Source organism: Neoarius graeffei, chromosome 5 (assembly GCF_027579695.1).
Source record: "Neoarius graeffei isolate fNeoGra1 chromosome 5, fNeoGra1.pri, whole genome shotgun sequence".
Taxonomy (NCBI): domain Eukaryota; kingdom Metazoa; phylum Chordata; class Actinopteri; order Siluriformes; family Ariidae; genus Neoarius; species Neoarius graeffei.
Window position 1 is genome coordinate 89,053,611 of NC_083573.1, and position 18,082 is coordinate 89,071,692.

Below are 18,082 nucleotides of genomic sequence, written 5' to 3' on the forward strand. Positions count from 1 at the left end.
CAGTTATTGCTGCACAAGGGGGTCACACCAGATACTGAACGCAAAGGTTCACATACTTTTGCCACTCACAGATATGTAATATTGGATCATTTTCCTCAATAAATAAATGACCAAGTATAATATTTTTGTCTCATTTGTTTAACTGGGTTCTCTTTATCTACTTTTAGGACTTGTGTGAAAATCCGATGATGTTTTAGGTCATATTTATGCAGAAATATAGAAAATTCTAAAGGGTTCACAAACTTTCAAGCACCACTGTATGTTACAAATATGATGAGACTGAAAGCAGTGTCATGTCTCATTATAATGACCGTCTATTTTAATCTTAGAAATTTAAAAAAGCCATATAATAAACTCCTTATTAACCTCGCTTGCTCAGCCTTTACGGGAAAATATCAGATCGAGGTCTTTTTGTATGGACCGACCATACTATCGAGACTTCGGTCTGATATTTTCACATGAAGACTTTGCGTTCAGTTAATAAGTAGTTAAATCGTTATTAATAGCTCATACCTGCAATCTTGGATTTTTTTTTCGATTTATCAAACTGGGGTGGCATGGTGGTGTAGTGGTTAGCGCTGTCGCCTCACAGCAAGAAGGTCCGGGTTCGAGCCCCGTGGCCGGCGAGGGCCTTTCTGTGTGGAGTTTGCATGTTCTCCCTGTGTCCGCGTGGGTTTCCTCCGGGTGCTCCGGTTTCCCCCACAGTCCAAAGACATGCAGGTTAGGTTAACTGGTGACTCTAAATTGACCGTAGGTGTGAATGTGAGTGTGAATGGTTGTCTGTGTCTATGTGTCAGCCCTGTGATGACCTGGCGACTTGTCCAGGGTGTACCCCGCCTTTCGCCTGTAGTCAGCTGGGATAGGCTCCAGCTTGCCTGCGACCCTGTAGAACAGGATAAAGCGGCTAGAGGAGATGAGATGAGATAAAAAGACTCAGAAATGTGACCCTCATCTGATTCAACACTTGTACAATTGGCAATAAGTTACTGCAATGTTACACACAGACTACATACTGTATTTATTTCAAATACACACAATTCTGATGAAACTGTTGTGCAACTCAGTTGTTTCATACTAATAACATCAAATAAAGCAACTGAATCCATAAATTAGAATAATTAACACTGGCTATTCAAATAGAACAAAAGAAATAGCACCCAGGAAAAAAGGAAGCATGGCACAGTGGTGTAATGGTTAGCACTGTTGCCTCACAGCAAGAAGGTTCTGGGTTTGAACCTCATGGCAGATGGGGGCCTTTCTGTGTGGAGTTTGCATGTTCTCCCCATGTCTGTGTGGGTTTCCTCCAAAGACATGCAGGTTAGGTAAAATGCACAGCCACTGAGATTGTGCCAGTACATACTTAGTGCTGGTCCCAAGCCCGGATAGATTGGGGAGGGTTGCATCTGGTGTAAAAATCAAATATACACTGTGGCGACCCCTAATGGGAGCAGCTGAAAGAAGAAGAAGACAGTAAGTGTGCATTGATGGTAGCCGATGCAGTGGCTGAGCTGCATTACTGGAAAATTTAAGAGGTGCTCTTTCACCATTTCATCCTGGTATTTTCTTTCTAGCCCTGTGAGCTTTTCGTTGTAGGGTCACTAAATGTAAATCAGACATGCTGTGAACATGTTTGGTAACTTCTAGGCGATTTGCATTGAAGAAATTCAACTGTAAATCTAATGAGACTTGTGGTCAGTTTGACCGACAAAAACACTTCCACACAATTTTACTAAAAGACTGATGAGGACCAGTGTGTAACTGTATGGAGAAGTTCCTCACGTTGAACACAGCCTGTGGAAGCGTCAAGTGACATCAGATGCAAACAACCCAAAAGTCCTGATCTGACAGAAGACAAATCTTGAATAATACTTAAGTGCAAGGACAACACTTTATCACTCATGGCTTTACAGAGAGGACACACACATGAGTTATGAAGGAAGCACCGTGACTTATAGGCTGTCTCGTACAGAGGAACTGATCTGACTTATAGTCGGATTTTTAAAAGTGTCAAGTTGCCCAGCGTGCAACTTTCAGACCACGTTTCCTGAATAATAGCAACATTTTATCTGAGTTACTGTCCGAGTTTCCATTTCACGATGGAGCAAATAAAAAAAAAAAAAGATAATGATTCACAAAGAGAACCCAGTAGATCAGTGAATCAAGTGCACTGCTTTTTAGGAAAATGTCAACGGATCCTTGATTTCTGTCCTGGATTCATCTTTATCTCAACCTTGAGACAGTCTAAACCTCCTCCCTCTTTCAGCCATCTCTCCATCTGGTTTTCTTTCTGCCACTGGTGTTGTCCTGCCTCTGAACCAGCTTGATCTTCACGTTTGCTGGATAATTTCCTCCAGGGCAGGTTTGAATAAGGCTCTAACAGACCTTCACCAGATGCACTCATTATTGGCAGCTGACAGAATTTTCCTGGGCGTTTCTTGGGATACATCCGCCTGCGCTGACACAGACTGCATTATACGGTGACTGTCGAAAAAAATGCTTCTCTATCTCATAACGAGAACTTTAGTGAACATAGCAAGACTAGTATCATGTGAGATGACCTCAGTGTTAGGTTGTCAGAATATTGCTATGTCTTGTCTTCTGGTAGTTTCTGTACCTTCCCTGCTTGATCTCAGCCATTTTCCTTCCTCCAGGATGACTCACCTGTGCTAGCCTTGCCTCACCTCTTATACCACAGCGCCGCTGAAATCTCAAATCTGATTGGTCAGAAGGTGTTGATTCGTTTTCTACAGTAGAAACCAGCAGCTGTGACAGCAGTGCCAGTGTAATTTAAATCACAGCTTTATATAAATGCATTCATGCTAGTACATTAACCAGGATGGAAGGAGACTCCAATACCAAGGTTTGAAATAGTCAAAGGTAAAGCTAATTTAAGGTAAAGTTAGCATGACGAGCTGCATTTTTTCCATCTTATTAACCTCGGGAGACAAGAGAAAATGGTAAGAGGTGAGAGGATGACTTAATAGCCTCACACTATAACATAAGTGATAAGCAAACTGCTTATCCTGTGCAGGGTCGCAGGCATGCTGGAGCCTATCCCAGCTGACTATGGGCGAGAGGCGGGGTACACCCTGGACAAGTTGCCAGGTCATCATAGGGCTGATACACAGTGACAAACAACCATTCACACTCACACCTACAGTCAATTTAGAGCCACCAATTAGCCTAACCTGCATGTCTTTGGACTGTGGGGGAAACCGGAGCACCTGGAGGAAACCCACATAGACATAGGAAGAACATGCAAACTCCACACAGAAAGGCCCCCGTTGGCCACTGGGCTCGAACCCAGACCCTTCTTGCTGTGAGGCAACAGTGCTAACCACTACACCACCATGCCACCATAAACAAACTATTCATCCATCCATTACCTGTAGCCGCTTATCCTGTTCTACAGTGTGGGTGCAATCAGTTAATTATTGATATTAAGTGATCAATCTCGTTAAATCAGTCTCATTAAATTTTGAAGGTCAATAATTAAAATGAATCAATCCCATTGAATCGTTTAATTTGACTCGTTTGAATTGAATCATACCATAGAATCAGTCTCACTCAGTGAATCATTTAGTGAATCGTTTAGTGAATCATTTGGTGAATCATTCAATGAATCGTTTAGGGAATCATTTAGTGAATCATACCATTAATCCTGGTGCTTAATAATAAATTACCAAACAGCTAAATTATGGTATATTTCCAAATTATTACGATCACTTACCATATTACATAACATACGCACCCTTTTTGAATTCTTTGAGAAGATTGGGGACTTCAGATATTGTTGTTCACAAATAAACACAGTTTGTTTAATAAATGAATTTATTATACAGAGATAAAAATAATAAATCAATATATACAAGCAGTGAGGTGTGTGTGTGTGTGTGTGTGTAGGACTTAACCATGTGTTTAGCCTCGTGTAGCTAACTACACGTGGTGGAGGCCTAGCTTGTTGGTAGCTAAACAAAAGAATGTTATCTAAACAGAACAAAGGATTAGCTCTGTGTTTAGCCTTGTGTTGCTAGTGTGAGTTTGCTAAAGGCCCTATGGCCTAGCTAAAGTGTGTTTGTTAGGCCTGGTGAGGCCTACTGAGCACGTGTTGCTAAAGACAAGGGTATTAGCCGTAGCTAACTAAAAGCTAACTTGTGGATTTCTAGCTGAGGTGTGGTTTATCAGGCCTAATGGCCTGCTGAGCACATGGTAGGCCTTGATTAGCTTTGTGTTGCTAAGCAGACAAAAAGGGAAGCTGTAGCTAACCCACTAGCTCATAACCATACTGAATCCACTGAAATCTTAATGACATCAAGATGTATAATAATGAAATAATGTTAGTAAGAATAAAAAAGAGAGAGAAGCATGCGCAGCCTATCTATTAAACAATTGAGAGAACATAGAACCAAAATAAATCAACACGCTGCGTGTCTAACAGTGTAACAGATAAACCTGGGTTTAAATTCACACTATTTCAAATAAAAGCAAATTCCTAAGACTATCCTAATTATGCCCAAATGCCAAAATCTTACTTAATCCTGCCTTTAGCAAGATATGAAGAACTATTCGCCGGTGTAGTCTCGGGCCTCGCCGTGGGAGCACGTGAGCCGCTCGTGATGGAGGCGTAGAAAACTTTCGGGTCCAGCGGAGCACTTGGGTGGTTCCCGTGGAAAGCAGAGGATTCTTGGTCCGAACCTCAGCATTCGTGAGGAAAAGTCTCTGATCAGAATCAGATGCACAGCGCTTTTGAGTTAAAAAGGATTCAATCGCTTCTTAACTTTTAACTGCCTGGGCTGCAGTCGTGACGTCACTTCTAATGCAAGTAAACCGGTTGTAACTCAGGTTGAGTTTAAAGATCGCGCGACTCTAGAGTTTACCTTTGCCAAGGGTAAGAAGGAAAATCGCGCTGAGTGATGGATCTTGCAAGAAAGAAGACGTCTTTTTGGGGTGGAGAGCGCCTCTTTATACGTCCAGATCCATCGGAAGTCAGCCGTGAGAGACCAAGATGGAAGCGTTGTCCCATTGTTTTATGTTTCCTTGTATGATGACGTAGATGATCCCGCCCACGCATGACGTAGGTCACACGGAAGTGGACTGGGAATTGTAGTTCTGACACAAGATGGCGGCATGATACCTACAGTCCCCCTTTTGGTCTCAGGGGTATGACGGAGTCGTAGCACTGAGAGCACCGTATCGTATCATCGCCGTGTCCATAGTCCTTGAGGTAGACTTGTCCTGTGCAGTCCATGGTGTCCTGTGAAGACTGTAAACTTGTGAGTTCCAGTAAGACAGTTGGAGACAGAGGCATTTTGGGCATAATATAATCACTATGGGCATTTTGGGCATATAATCATTATCTAACTAACTAGATCAAAACCACATCAAAAAAAATTAAACATGGAACATGAAACATGTAGTGTTCAATTTCTTATGCACAAAAAAAACAAGAAAAGAGAAGAAATGAAGGAAGGAAAGAAGTATTAGTGTTTGGGTTGGCAAACCTAATCTTCTGGGAAGGTGATAGCAGTGGGTGGTCTGGCTAGAAAGCGTGCGCTACTGCGGCTAGCTGTCGGGGACACAGACCATCTTATCTAGCTAGGTGTGTAGTGTTATGTATGGGTTGCCTGGGCAGAGTGGATGTCTTTCGTGAAGGTGCACATCTCTAAGTTTTGTGGATTCACAAAAGTGAGGATAGCACTGCCAAGACTATATGCCAGGTGTATTTGCGATGAATACACACTAGTAATAATAGCGGATTTTAGTATTTTATCTACCATGTTATACTGACGGGTTATTACTTCATTGGGTTGGTGAAGTCTGACCGGGAATGTTAGTGTACGCTTATGGTTGAGCGATGCGTACAAGCTAGGTGGACATGATGGGCCTAGCTGTCGTCCACCCCCTTTTGGAGCGAGGACTGTTCAAAAGGTTTGATTCGATTATCATGGAAATCGATATGAAAGCGTTTGATTAGGCCTAGATGTCCTAATGTGATACGCGACGGGGAACGGTTTTCCCACGATCGAAAGGTCTCGACCAGAGTGGTTGGAACTTCTCTGAGATTCGGGCGTAGTAGGCTTTGTGTCCTTCTACTCTCGAATCGAGATTCTTTTGGGCACCTGTAAAGATTGACTGTAGGTGGCATCGTAGGTCGGCGACATGTTGATGTGCGGTGTATGCAATCGCAACGCTCATGGCCTCTGGTTTGTATAGGAGATGCGGGGGAAGAACCGACTCTCGCCCAGCCATCATCCCATAGGGTGTGACTTCAGTGGCGCAATGAGGGGTGGACCAAATGACCCTTAGCACCAAGGGAAGTTTCACATCCCAAATTTTACCATGGTTTGAGATATACTTTCGCAGCATGCTCACAATGGTTTGAATGGCTCGTTCAGCCTGACCAGAGAATTGAGGGTGGTACGCGATATGGAATTTTGCCTTGACGCCTAACATGTTCCACAGCGCAGCCATTACACCAGCAGTGAAATGGGTGTCTGTGTCTGAGTCGATGGATAGAGGGAGATTTTTGCCACTAGGGGGAGTCGCGATGTCGGGTGTTTCGACATCGAACTCGGTGTGCAAAGACATGAACTGAGGTTCATACGAAATTTGATCTCGCGTGGCGCTCGGTTGATCGGTGTTCGCACTAATCTCGTCGCAACGGTTTTGTGCATATTTTGTGGGATCCAACGACTGTGGGGTTTTGTTTTGTGTGAAGTTGACTAAGTTTATGTCGCAGGGCTTGGTTGGGATTGGGTCGCCTTGTGAGAGCCGTGTGTCTGAGAAATGGTGGTGAAGACTTTAGCGCACATGAGAGGTGCGTCTTGTGTGTTTGCCTTCGCCACCAGGGGGGGCCCTACATCCTGACCCTCGCCTGCTGTTTCAGAGGGATCTCCTTCCCCCTTTTACGAGATATACCCATGGTTCCTGGCCTAGTCATGCCAGCGAATGGTCTTTTGTCATTTTTCTTAGGCTCTTTTGTTTTATCTGTTGAGGGGTCTGACGTCTCCTGTAACAGTTCTTTAATCTCAGCCAACTGGGCTTTTAAAGAGTCCAGCTCTGAGTGGAACTCACCAGGTTGGTCTGAGTCACTGTGTTGGTCGTCTCTACCCTTACGTTTAGAGCTATGGTCGGAACGCTTCTGCCGTTTCTTGTCAGAGCGGGGATGACGGTTTTGCTGCCAACCGTTTTGTTCCCTATAACCCTTTTCATGTGATGGGCGATTGCCATAGTCACTGTAGACTCGCCCTCGGTCCCTCCTGGCCTTACCTTGTCGATTTTTCCACTCACCCTTGTGATGGCTCGGCAAGGATCGGGCTGGACCGGAATTTTTCCAGGTGGGTCCCCCTTTCGGTGCTTCACCTCCTTCTAAGGCTAGCGGGGGCTTGTCCTCACCCTGGAGGCTAAGGACTCTGGGGTCATCATCGTTTCCGTTTGCGGTTTTGACGATGGTCTCCCAGGTCATTTGGGCTAGTCGCCTAATTTCCCTCATCAAATAGCGACCTTGTCGACACGTCAGTGTGACATGGGTCCGCACGCTTGGGTGGAGGTTATGTAAGAAGAGAGATATGAAACCTCTATCTTCTTCCAACCCTGGTGCGCTACTACCTTGGAAATAGGCAGTACGTAGCCGTCTGTAATATTCACGAGGCGCCTCAGACCGTTTTTGTTTGACTTGTAATGCACACAATATCGCGGAGGTTTCGTCCGTGTATGGCGCATATTCTTCCCTCATGTAATTGCGAAGTTTCGAATAACTATCGCGAATGTTTGGGGGTAGTGTCTCTAAAAGGGCACGAACGCTACTACTGGAGGTCTTCCAGATTAGTCTAAGTTTTTCACGTGTTGTGGCGTTCGGCAGGTCCATCAGGCATCGATCAATTTCTCGTAAATAGTTATTTACGTTTGTTCTTTGATTGTCGGGATCGAATTGTTCGACATCTTTGGCAAGTAGGTCAATTTGCCGTAGGCGGAGGACTTGGTGCACGTCCTTGTGCGACCTTCTTGGCTCTTCTGAGTACTCACTGTCTGAGCTACTCTGGAATCGCTCCCGCTTCGCACGAGATGCGTGGTCTGATTCATCTGGAGATGGATCAGGGAGACTGAAGCGCACTGACCTAGGTGTGCTACGGGCCTGGGCTCGGGATGAGCGCAGGGCGGCTCCATCCTGGCTAGACGACGACGGAGTCGTGTAGCGAGTTGATGGAGTTTGGCGGGATGTCTGGTCCTTGACCAGATCATTTACGGTGTCCGGTTCGGACGCCTCTTCCCGCTCTGAGCTTTGGCGCATTGTTGGAGGTCTTTCACGCCCCTCGCGCTGCTCTTGGGGGGTCTGCTCCTGGGCAGCCCTCTTAGCAACCATTTCGGCTTTCTCTAGCCGTTTGGTGCAATCATCAAGGGAGGTCTTCAAGAGCTCAAGCTCCCTATGTAAATCATTATTATCGGCTGTCAGCTTGGCATTGCTGGTGGTCAGCCTTTCAACCTCTCCGCGGAGGCATCTGATTTCTGAATCAGCATTTTGGAAGTATGATAGGAATAGCTTACCTAGTGCCGCTTGGACACTAATAGTTGTTCTTTTTGGATCTCTCATATGTTTGTTTGAGTTATCTAAGTTGTTTTGGCATTCACACTCACTCGTGTACTTAATGTTTGCCTTTTCGGAAGCAGAGCAGTGAATGAGGTCTGCGATGACCTCAAGGAAAGACACGTCTTGAGCGTTGTCTTCCATTTTTGAGACATGAGGGGATGCCATTTTACTGAGGCTGGATACTAGATAATTAATCAAGTTAATTATTAATTTAATCATTATTAATTAACTATGTAATTAATTAATAAGGTTTATTTGGAAATGCTCTCTTATCCTAAGTTGAATAGGTTATGAGTATTGGTGATATGGTTATCACACTACTGTTAACCGTTTTAACACACCTGGGGATATACCTTAGCAGTTGCTGAATCAACTGATAGTTTATTTGTTGAACAATATTCCAGAAGTCAACAAACCAATCTGCCTCACACGGGGCACCAATTTAACTGTGGGTGCAATCAGTTAATTATTGATATTAAGTGATCAATCTCGTTAAATCAGTCTCATTAAATTTTGAAGGTCAATAATTAAAATGAATCAATCCCATTGAATCGTTTAATTTGACTCGTTTGAATTGAATCATACCATAGAATCAGTCTCACTCAGTGAATCATTTAGTGAATTGTTTAGTGAATCATTTGGTGAATCATTCAATGAATCGTTTAGGGAATCATTTAGTGAATCATACCATTAATCCTGGTGCTTAATAATAAATTACCAAACAGCTAAATTATGGTATATTTCCAAATTATTACGATCACTTACCATATTACATAACATACGCACCCTTTTTGAATTCTTTGAGAAGATTGGGGACTTCAGATATTGTTGTTCACAAATAAACACAGTTTGTTTAATAAATGAATTTATTATACAGAGATAAAAATAATAAATCAATATATACAAGCAGTGAGGTGTGTGTGTGTGTGTGCGTAGGACTTAACCATGTGTTTAGCCTCGTGTAGCTAACTACACGTGGTGGAGGCCTAGCTTGTTGGTAGCTAAACAAAAGAATGTTATCTAAACAGAACAAAGGATTAGCTCTGTGTTTAGCCTTGTGTTGCTAGTGTGAGTTTGCTAAAGGCCCTATGGCCTAGCTAAAGTGTGTTTGTTAGGCCTGGTGAGGCCTACTGAGCACGTGTTGCTAAAGACAAGGGTATTAGCCGTAGCTAACTAAAAGCTAACTTGTGGATTTCTAGCTGAGGTGTGGTTTATCAGGCCTAATGGCCTGCTGAGCACATGGTAGGCCTTGATTAGCTTTGTGTTGCTAAGCAGACAAAAAGGGAAGCTGTAGCTAACCCACTAGCTCATAACCATACTGAATCCACTGAAATCTTAATGACATCAAGATGTATAATAATGAAATAATGTTAGTAAGAATAAAAAAGAGAGAGAAGCATGCGCAGCCTATCTATTAAACAATTGAGAGAACATAGAACCAAAATAAATCAACACGCTGCGTGTCTAACAGTGTAACAGATAAACCTGGGTTTAAATTCACACTATTTCAAATAAAAGCAAATTCCTAAGACTATCCTAATTATGCCCAAATGCCAAAATCTTACTTAATCCTGCCTTTAGCAAGATATGAAGAACTATTCGCCGGTGTAGTCTCGGGCCTCGCCGTGGGAGCACGTGAGCCGCTCGTGATGGAGGCGTAGAAAACTTTCGGGTCCAGCGGAGCACTTGGGTGGTTCCCGTGGAAAGCAGAGGATTCTTGGTCCGAACCTCAGCGTTCGTGAGGAAAAGTCTCTGATCAGAATCAGATGCACAGCGCTTTTGAGTTAAAAAGGATTCAATTGCTTCTTAACTTTTAACTGCCTGGGCTGCAGTCGTGACGTCACTTCTAATGCAAGTAAACCGGTTGTAACTCAGGTTGAGTTTAAAGATCGCGCGACTCTAGAGTTTACCTTTGCCAAGGGTAAGAAGGAAAATCGCGCTGAGTGATGGATCTTGCAAGAAAGAAGACGTCTTTTTGGGGTGGAGAGCGCCTCTTTATACGTCCAGATCCATCGGAAGTCAGCCGTGAGAGACCAAGATGGAAGCGTTGTCCCATTGTTTTATGTTTCCTTGTATGATGACGTAGATGATCCCGCCCACGCATGACGTAGGTCACACGGAAGTGGACTGGGAATTGTAGTTCTGACACAAGATGGCGGCATGATACCTACAACAGGGTTGCAAGCAAGCTGGAGCCTATCCCAGCTGACTATGGGCGAGAGGCAGGGTACACCCTGGACAAGTCACCAGATCATCACAGGGCTAACACATCAAGACAAACAACCATTCACACTCACATTCACACCTACGGTCAATTTAGAGCCACCAGTTAACCTAACCTGCATGTCTTTGGATTGTGGGGGAAACCGGTAGCCTAGTAAACTAGACCCACCCGCCTAGCGGCCAAAAATATTTTTGTCTACGAGTGGGTCTAGCCTCGCACCATATCAACAAAACACCCCGGGCATCAAATCGTGCCCGCCAATCACAACGCAAGGTTTTTGTTTGGATTCTTTGGGCGGGCTTTTGCAGGAGTGACGACAAAGCTGCGCGACGCTGGAGAAAGCACAACAGGAAAGATGGCTACGGCTAGTGAACAGCGCACGTTTGACTCCGCTTTGGAATCAGTTTTAGAAGAATTAGACTTGGAGTTTTCGTTGAAACATGAGCAGGAAAAGGCTCTTCGCTCATTCCTTTTCAAGAAGGACGTTTTCGCTGTTTTGCCGACTGGCTATGGCAAAAGTCTGATCTACCAGCTGGCTCCACTGGTAGCCAAAAGGATGGGGCTAGTTTGTGCAGTACGAAGAATTAATAAACAGCTTTGAAACATTACTTTTTGATTGTTTCTTATTTTCCCGTTATTTTAAATTTAAGGGAAATTATTTCACCAAACACCACTAAATAAAAACTCTCAAAAACAGTTTAAGCAAACCCTTGAAAAACACTTGAAAAAAAAAAAAGAGTGTATGTTAAGTATGTGGTACAGACTCCAAACTTGTGGTCATTATCTCCAAACTTCTTAATATCTAGAACCTGTTTATTAATTAATACGCATTTTGAAAAATTATTTATGTCAAGGCCTCCCCCACTGCTTTCTGTTGCTCTGACTACGTCACAGTCACTGTTGCGCTGATTGGTCAGAGCGTTGGCCTATACGCACAGAGACAGTTTGAAAGACAACAGGTTGTTCCTACCCACACCCTTCGGAAATGTCTACGACCGAGACCAGACTAAATATTCACATTTAGTCTGGCTTGCCAGGCTAGGAAACCGGAGCACCCGGAGGAAATCCACGCAGACACGGGGAGAACATGCAAACTCCACACAGAAAGGCCCCATCAGCCGCTGGGCTCGAACCCAGAAGCTTTTTGCTGTGAGGCAACAGTGCTAACCACTACACCACCATGAAGCCATAAACAAACTAACATGTCTTAAAGATCTTCCACAGCATTCAATGCAACTATAAATGGATAAAAAAGTATGATATGGTGTTCGTTACTAAATACAAATTGTGTTCATGAGGAAAGTGCTGTGATATAAAACTTAAAACCTGCCACTGATTACTTTCCTATACAGATTGTTTCACAATCATGGTTGTCTTTTTGAATAACACCAACTAACTCCTGCAACTAGGTCCAGTGAATATATATACTGGAGATTCTTATAGCAGAACAGCACCCTAAGAGAATATGGTAATGCATCGACCTGGTTTTTGATAGCTTTTGACCATACGACGTCCGTGTACCACCACATGGAACCCGATCGTAAGTGCAAGGCAACGTGTCTCAAATGTTTGACCACCAGACAATGAAATTTGTATCTTTACTGACACATCAGAGATGGGTTTTTATCCAGCGCTAATTTTTAGCTTGCTTTCAAAAGAACAGTGTGGGATTATTTACCAACACATTTTATGGAAAATATTCTTAACAGTTTCATATAAAAATAGCTAAAACAGTTTTATTAGTCCACTAGCTTGCTGGATAATTGACAGTTTCTGTCATGTAATGGTGGTAGACGGATGAAAGTCTAAGAGACAGGAAATGTTTTATTGAAAACATGCTAACAAACAGATCCAAAACATAGACAAATGCAGAGCTGAAAACAGGCAGTGGTTAAGTGAGGCATAGACAGGATATCAGAGGTAATGCAATAATCACAGTCCGAAAACACAAACAGGGTCAAAATCAGAAAAGTGACACAATATACAAGGCTTGGTAACGTCAGACACAGGGTACAGAGCGTATATATTGCAAAGTTTCTGTGTTACTGAGAGTCCTGATATATATGCGCTGTAATTGCACTCTAATCAGGAACAGGTGCATGGTAATTATTCTTAATGGCGCTGCGTTCCAAGCTCCAACACGCGTCGACGTGAGAGATGGAACCAGACAACTGTTTGACATGTCAAGTTTCCCATACGCTATAGTAATAATGTAAAGTGAAAGCGCTGGTCCACTGCTGTCCACCAGGCACCCAGCAGAGTCATACTATAATAAATGTCGTGGTGTAGTTTCTGGTGCATGGCATGTGGGGTCAAAGAAAGGAATGAATATGTATTCATAACTGTGATGCATATCTCATTATTGGTCTCACTGTCACAAGACAATGCAGCAATTTACTGACGTGAAATACACAACACTACACAATTCGATGGTTCATTCATGGTGCTATAAGATTGTTATTGTATTCAGGTTGAGTTGGTGTCCTTGCAAATATTTTGCTCATACGGTACACTCATCAGGAGCTCTGCTTAGTATAAATACGGAGATGATTATAGAAAATCATGCGCTGATTTGTCAAGAAATCCGGACTATTTCTCGATAATCACCTCAAGCGACTTGGCAAAATGGCGGCCAATCGCTTCGTCACCGTAAGTGAGGAAGAATTACAAATGATGAAGGAAAATGATGTTCCTAAAAGCACTACAGATGCTACGAAGTTTGGTCTAAAACTATTCAAAGGTAAGGTGGAATTGTGATTTATTTTATCGATTTCAAAACAAAGTATTTTATAGGAGTCAGTATAGATAAGTGGCACAAGTCTGTGCACACCGTTATTACATTTGCATGCTGCTTTTGAAGTTTGAAATAAATTATTTAAAAAAAATAATAGTTTAAATAAATCACCTGTGTATTTATACTAAAACAATTATCTGCCTCCGGCTCAGTGAATATTGGTGAATAATAACCTCAACTTTGTCTCAGTTATTATTCACAGATATTCACTTCACCTTCAGTGAATAATTGTTATATATTACCTTATTTTACAGAGACACACCCACACCAGCCCTACCTACTATACAGCAGTAATGTCTCTTATAAGTTCTTATAAATATTTCTGTAGGAATCAAATGAAATGTGAGCTCAGTTTTGACCTTGTGGTCATTTAATTTAATTCTACTTCAATTAGTACACTTAGACACTTTTACTGGTTAAATTCAGAAGTGCATTTTTGAGCACTAGCTAGGTTTTACTTTGGGATGTATACAGGGGTGGGTTTCCCAAAAGCCTCTTAACACTAAGAGCATCTTAACTAGGACAGAGAGTGTGCTCATTGTGCTGCTCGCTCTACCATCCCTTACAAAAAAGAAGTTTATTCAAGTGCACTTCTACTATACTTTTTTAAACTAAAAATAAGAGCGTATGCTTTCAGTTTACTTTTTATTTACTGTACTTATCAGAGATATACTTAATAAAGTTATACATAAGTATACTTGGCTTATACTGAAAAGTATATAGAAAAGTCCAAGTATATTAAGCTTATACTAAAACTTTTGATCAAGATATATTTAACAAAAGTCTAATAAATTATTAAAATATTTGTGCCTTATGCTTAAGCATACTTGCCCTATAGTTGTGCTTCAGCATTGTCGACTCTTAGGTATGTCTGTGGTTCCATATAAGTTTTTTTTTTCTCCTGAATGGGATTATTTATTTATTTATTTGGTTGTTTGTTTGTTTTTTCTTTAGAGCTTGGACGTCAATTTCAGTTGTTATTGCCATGTTTTAATACTTTGGCATTTAATACAATTAAATTTAGATTTTTAAAGAAAATGAATATGTTCTTAATCCTGAGTATCTGTTGTTATTTTGCGAATTCTTACCTTTATAACTTCATTGTAACTGAAGGTACAAAACACGTAAGTTGTCTACTGGTAGTGTGCATTAGGTAAGGGTTCGGGCTAGAAAACTAATAGTATACCTAGAAAGGTAATTACAGTATATTTCAAAACTAAAAAGTGGACTAGATGTATATAACCAGTAACTAATAGTATATTTCCAATATGCTATAAAGTATACTTTTATAAACTAAAAAGTGGACTAGAAGTGTGTAACGAGTAAACCAATCATATATTTCCAGTATACTACAAAGTGTACTTTAGTAAACTAAAAAGTGGACTAGAAGTATAAAACAAGTAAACTCATAGTACCGTATATTTCCAGTATACTACGAGTACGTGTTTGTAAACTAAAGAGTGGACTACAAGTATAGAACTAGTAAACTATTAGTATATAAGTTTACTTGTGGTATACTTGCAGTACAAAATAAAAAATACTAGTTGTATACTCAAAGTTTACTTCTCTTAGACTTAAAGTATACTTTTTATAAACTAAAAGTGGGCCAATTTAGTCCCAAGAAATATTAGATTAGTTTACTTACAAGTATACTGTAAGTACATTGATAGGAAATATACTTTAACTTTACTTAAATATACTTAATAAAATTAACTTGGGGCGGCACGGTGGTGTAGTGGTTAGCGCTGTCGCCTCACAGCAAGAAGGTCCTGGGTTCGAGCCCCGGGGCCGGCGAGGGCCTTTCTGTGTGGAGTTTGCATGTTCTCCCCGTGTCCGCGTGGGTTTCCTCCGGGTGCTCCGGTTTCCCACACAGTCCAAAGACATGCAGGTTAAGTTAACTGGTGACTCTAAATTGACCGTAGGTGTGAATGTGAGTGTGAATGGTTGTCTGTGTCTATGTGTCAGCCCTGTGATGACCTGGCGACTTGTCCAGGGTGTACCCCACCTTTCGCCCGTAGTCAGCTGGGATAGGCTCCAGCTTGCCTGCGACCCTGTAGAAGGATAAAACGGCTAGAGATAATGAGATGAGATGAAAATTAACTTGAAGTTTACTTCTTTTTTATAAGGGTATTTAACGATAATCTCTGTGCTACAATGCTTTTGGGAAACTTGGTACAGCACTTTCACTCACAATAGAAAGATATTTAAGTGGAAGTTAATTTTTTTTTGTCGACTTAAGTGCCTCTGGCAGGATCCTTTGTCCGTCAAAAATGTCCTCTCTTCAAAACCACAAGGATCTTCACCACTTTTGGTGTTAATACAGTCACCACCATGTGGAAACATTGCTGCACAGTGCTTGAAAATTTGTGCGTATGCTGTAATCACAGACATTTCAAGAGTTTTTCCACTTTGTATGTCTTCCTCTTGTGGACTATGAGAAAGGAGGTCAATTTTAGAAACACACGATATGCCGTCTTCTCACCACAAGTAACACACACAGTACATGATCTGTAGCTCTGAAATTCTGCGCAGTTCATTTCCATCTCAAAAGTTCATTTTTGGCAGCAGAGAAACACAAACATCTGAGGTTTGATTTTTGGATTATTGTAGACGTGAAAAGTGTGCCCTGATTGTGAAACAGCTCATGTCAACACACCCTGTTGCATTGTATTCCTTACTTCATTAGGAAAAAAAAAGTCCTGTGGAATTTTCACAGCTTGCTGATTTTGGATAAACATCCTCCATAGACTAGCTTTAATCATGTTACACTATCGTCCTCAAAAGTAACCACACTAACTGACCTATCCTGGTTACTGTTTCATTACATATCACAGTAACTGCTATCTATCCACTTGAACAATTTACATAAAAACAAGCGAGTTGAGCCATTTTTTCTCCCAGAGTTAATTTCATTGATGTTTTTTTTCCCTTTTCATCTTCCTAATCTTAGGTTTAATCCACGCATCCTTCGCCTTTGGCTGTAGAAGCCTGGGTGAAAAGCACAGAAAGCTTTGGATCCTGCCGCATAATTGCATGTCTTTTGTTATTTTGTTTATTCCACGTTTCTGCCATATGGTGTTGTTCCTTTACTCTTTATAAACTGGAACGCAGGACTGCAAGTCTGCCGTGTGTCATGAGCTGCCTTTACAGCTACAGAATTAGCATCATGTTTGTGCGCTCGTCCTTGCGCAGAGGTAGTGTGGATCTAAATGAAGGAAACCGCATGCAAAATATGCTATACAAAACATCCCAGAGGAAGAGTGGTTCTCATCAAGTCTATTAGGAACAAAGATAAAATAAAACGAATACTATTTCACCCGTCCCCTCGTTCCTGCCTTTTTCCCCCCAATATTTTTATCTCTCTGCCTCGGGCATGAGCCTCAATATGCCACTGCTTCGTAGAAATCGGTAAATTCACTTTCCATACCATGTGTTTGGAATTAAACTACCAGGCGTGAGTTAATGTGCACAGGTTCACATTCCAGCGGTGCTCAATTACACCCACTGGGGGCCAGTATGTCTAATGGTGTTTCATTGTTTTGATTCTATTAGCAACTAACGTGGATGAAAGGAGGGGAAGTGACTCCCTCTGACTCCCTCTAATCCTGCATCACTGACTGCTGGAATAATAATAAGTGGCAGGAAACACTATCTCCTGCTGAAGTACAGGTCTGGTCCCAATTTAAGATAATAGATAATAGATATTACAGTGCGACTCCGAAGTTATGCTAGACTAACATTTTAAAGGAAGGAGGGGAAAAAAACACTTTTGCGATGAGTGCAAACATTTTGGACTACGGTACGTTGCATGTTTTGAAAGATTGTATAACTGTCTGGATGGATTGTGAGCGACACTCGCTAAAAGGGATGAAGCTGACCTGTGGGTCGGAGAACACCTGCTGGATGGTGTTAATGGGACCACAGGGGACTCCGGTGCCTTCGAAGTGTCCCAGCCACTTAGCAGTGGACTCCTCAGAGAACCTGAGGGAGAAAGAGAGGACAAACTGTGATCTAACAGAGGACACAAAGGGGAGAAAATGTGAAGCAAAAGGCACAAAATAAATACCTTGGTTTAAAAAGGAGGGGAAAAAAAGCCTCATCTTCACGTGTACTGCTGTTACATGACAAGTTTCTTATTTAATTAAAGCTAGACTGCCTTTCGAGTTCATAAAATCAGTGAAATTTAGTTCCCTCTGAAATTTGGTCATTGTGATATATGTTTATTTCTGTAATATCTCACAAAATATCAGACCATTCTATGGCTGGGAAGTTATTTAATTTGAGGGGATTCCCGAGCAAATAATGTGCATGAAATTGCTCGCTTCGCGCAGACAGAGGAAGTCCGTGTGCGCATACACAGGTTTACCTTGACGGTGCACTGACAGATAGTTACACCATTCTGTCGCTAAACAAACACGGACTGACAGCCAATATTTATTAGTTTGGTCCTGCATTTCCTTTCCTTCGCAATATAATG

The 18,082-nt window shown here is 41.9% G+C and overlaps 1 protein-coding gene across 3 annotated transcripts in view; it reads right to left on the minus strand.

Annotated features, from left to right (window-relative positions):
• sugct (succinyl-CoA:glutarate-CoA transferase) overlaps positions 1-18,082 on the minus strand; it is a 370,194-nt gene that overhangs the window by 174,972 nt on the left and 177,140 nt on the right. For 2 of the 3 annotated variants that reach the window (XM_060922511.1, XM_060922510.1), the window contains one exon: positions 17,484-17,586. In XM_060922511.1, the coding sequence (XP_060778494.1) occupies positions 17,484-17,586 (103 nt within the window). Of the gene's footprint in view, positions 1-15,694; positions 16,037-17,483; positions 17,587-18,082 lie in introns of those variants that run through there. The other variant, XM_060922512.1, reaches the window with a different exon arrangement.